The sequence below is a fragment of the Sinocyclocheilus grahami genome, unplaced genomic scaffold (assembly GCF_001515645.1).
Source record: "Sinocyclocheilus grahami isolate Dianchi unplaced genomic scaffold, SAMN03320097.WGS_v1.1 scaffold18.1, whole genome shotgun sequence".
Taxonomy (NCBI): Eukaryota; Metazoa; Chordata; class Actinopteri; order Cypriniformes; family Cyprinidae; genus Sinocyclocheilus; species Sinocyclocheilus grahami.
The window spans coordinates 3,146,450-3,147,586 of NW_015505197.1; the positions used below are offsets into that span (position 1 = coordinate 3,146,450).

General features: G+C 41.2%; 1 protein-coding gene across 1 annotated transcript in view; it reads right to left on the reverse strand.

Annotated features, from left to right (window-relative positions):
* LOC107553854 (WD repeat-containing and planar cell polarity effector protein fritz homolog) overlaps window positions 1–794 on the reverse strand; it is a gene marked incomplete at its 5' end in the record, with an annotated part of 6,841 nt that extends 6,047 nt beyond the window's left edge. The window contains one exon of the mRNA XM_016236176.1: window positions 602–794. Within this exon, the coding sequence (XP_016091662.1) occupies window positions 602–794 (193 nt within the window). The remainder of the gene's footprint in view (window positions 1–601) is intronic.
* Between the last annotated feature and the right edge of the window lie 343 nt (window positions 795–1,137).

The following is a 1,137-nucleotide window of genomic DNA, read 5'->3' on the forward strand; positions in this document are numbered from 1 at the left end:
CAGCAACTTAAGACTGCTTTTGTGGTCCAGGGTCACATATATAGTTTACTCATTTCAAACTTATTTTTGTGAGAATTTGTACTTTTAAAGTTTGTATGCTACTCAAAATCGTATTTAAGACAATGCCACTTGATTTGATATTTTGTTGATATTTTTTAAGTGGTTTAAATTCTTTTTGGAGCCACTGTGTGTACATTTTCAATGAATAAAAACATTGTTTTATTGTGCTCCATGTGGCCTCTCCCTGTGCGTGGCTTGTGACGTACATTCAGGACTCGAGTGAAGCTCTAGATAATGGATATGCTTTTGCTCTATGAATAATTACCTCCTCCAAGTCCAAACTCACTGTTTAAAATCAAATAGCACCGAGAGGTTGGAACTTGCAAACTTGGTCCGTTTTGCATTTGGACTACATTGTGCTCCATGGTCCCATTAACTATTGCTCTCAGCACCAGAGCACTGAAAGATATTTAAATACTGTTATTTGAAATGGTAAAGACCTTTTTGATTCCAAGCTGAGTTTGTTTGGCACTTTCTCTGACACTAATTAAGTTTAGGTTTAGTCTCCATTCAGAAATCAAAGCCTACAGGTCTGGAGTCTTTACCTTCAGTTTGCTGGTCCAGTGGTTTTCTCAGCAGGTGATCTGTGATGGAGATGAGTGACCTGTAACACTCTGCTCCCATCATGGCCCAGTCCATATTACCCAGAATTCCCAGTGCTGCATCCACCTCCTCACAGCGCAAACGGTGCTGTACCAGATCACCTGGGCCTAGCTGAGCGCCACTGAACACACCTGTACATAGAATTAATACATATGTTATTAAGTGGCTGCATGATTATGAAGCGACACATGACATATATGACGACTGAAGCAAACTTGGAAGAAACGGATACTGCTAGAAAGTCCAAAGGTTGCAGTATTTCCATCAAACACTAGCCCTCATGCTCTGACACATTAAGTTGTCTTACATTAAGAGAAAGAGGTTGTGGAAGCTCTGGACCATATGAGGTGGGAGATCTTTAGAAGCGACGCTCTGTAAGATTGCCATTGACATTTGGATCGATTGTCAGTCTGTGCGGTTTCTCTGTAGCACTGTTGAGAGGTGTGTGTGTGAGTGTGTGTGTGTGTGTGTGTG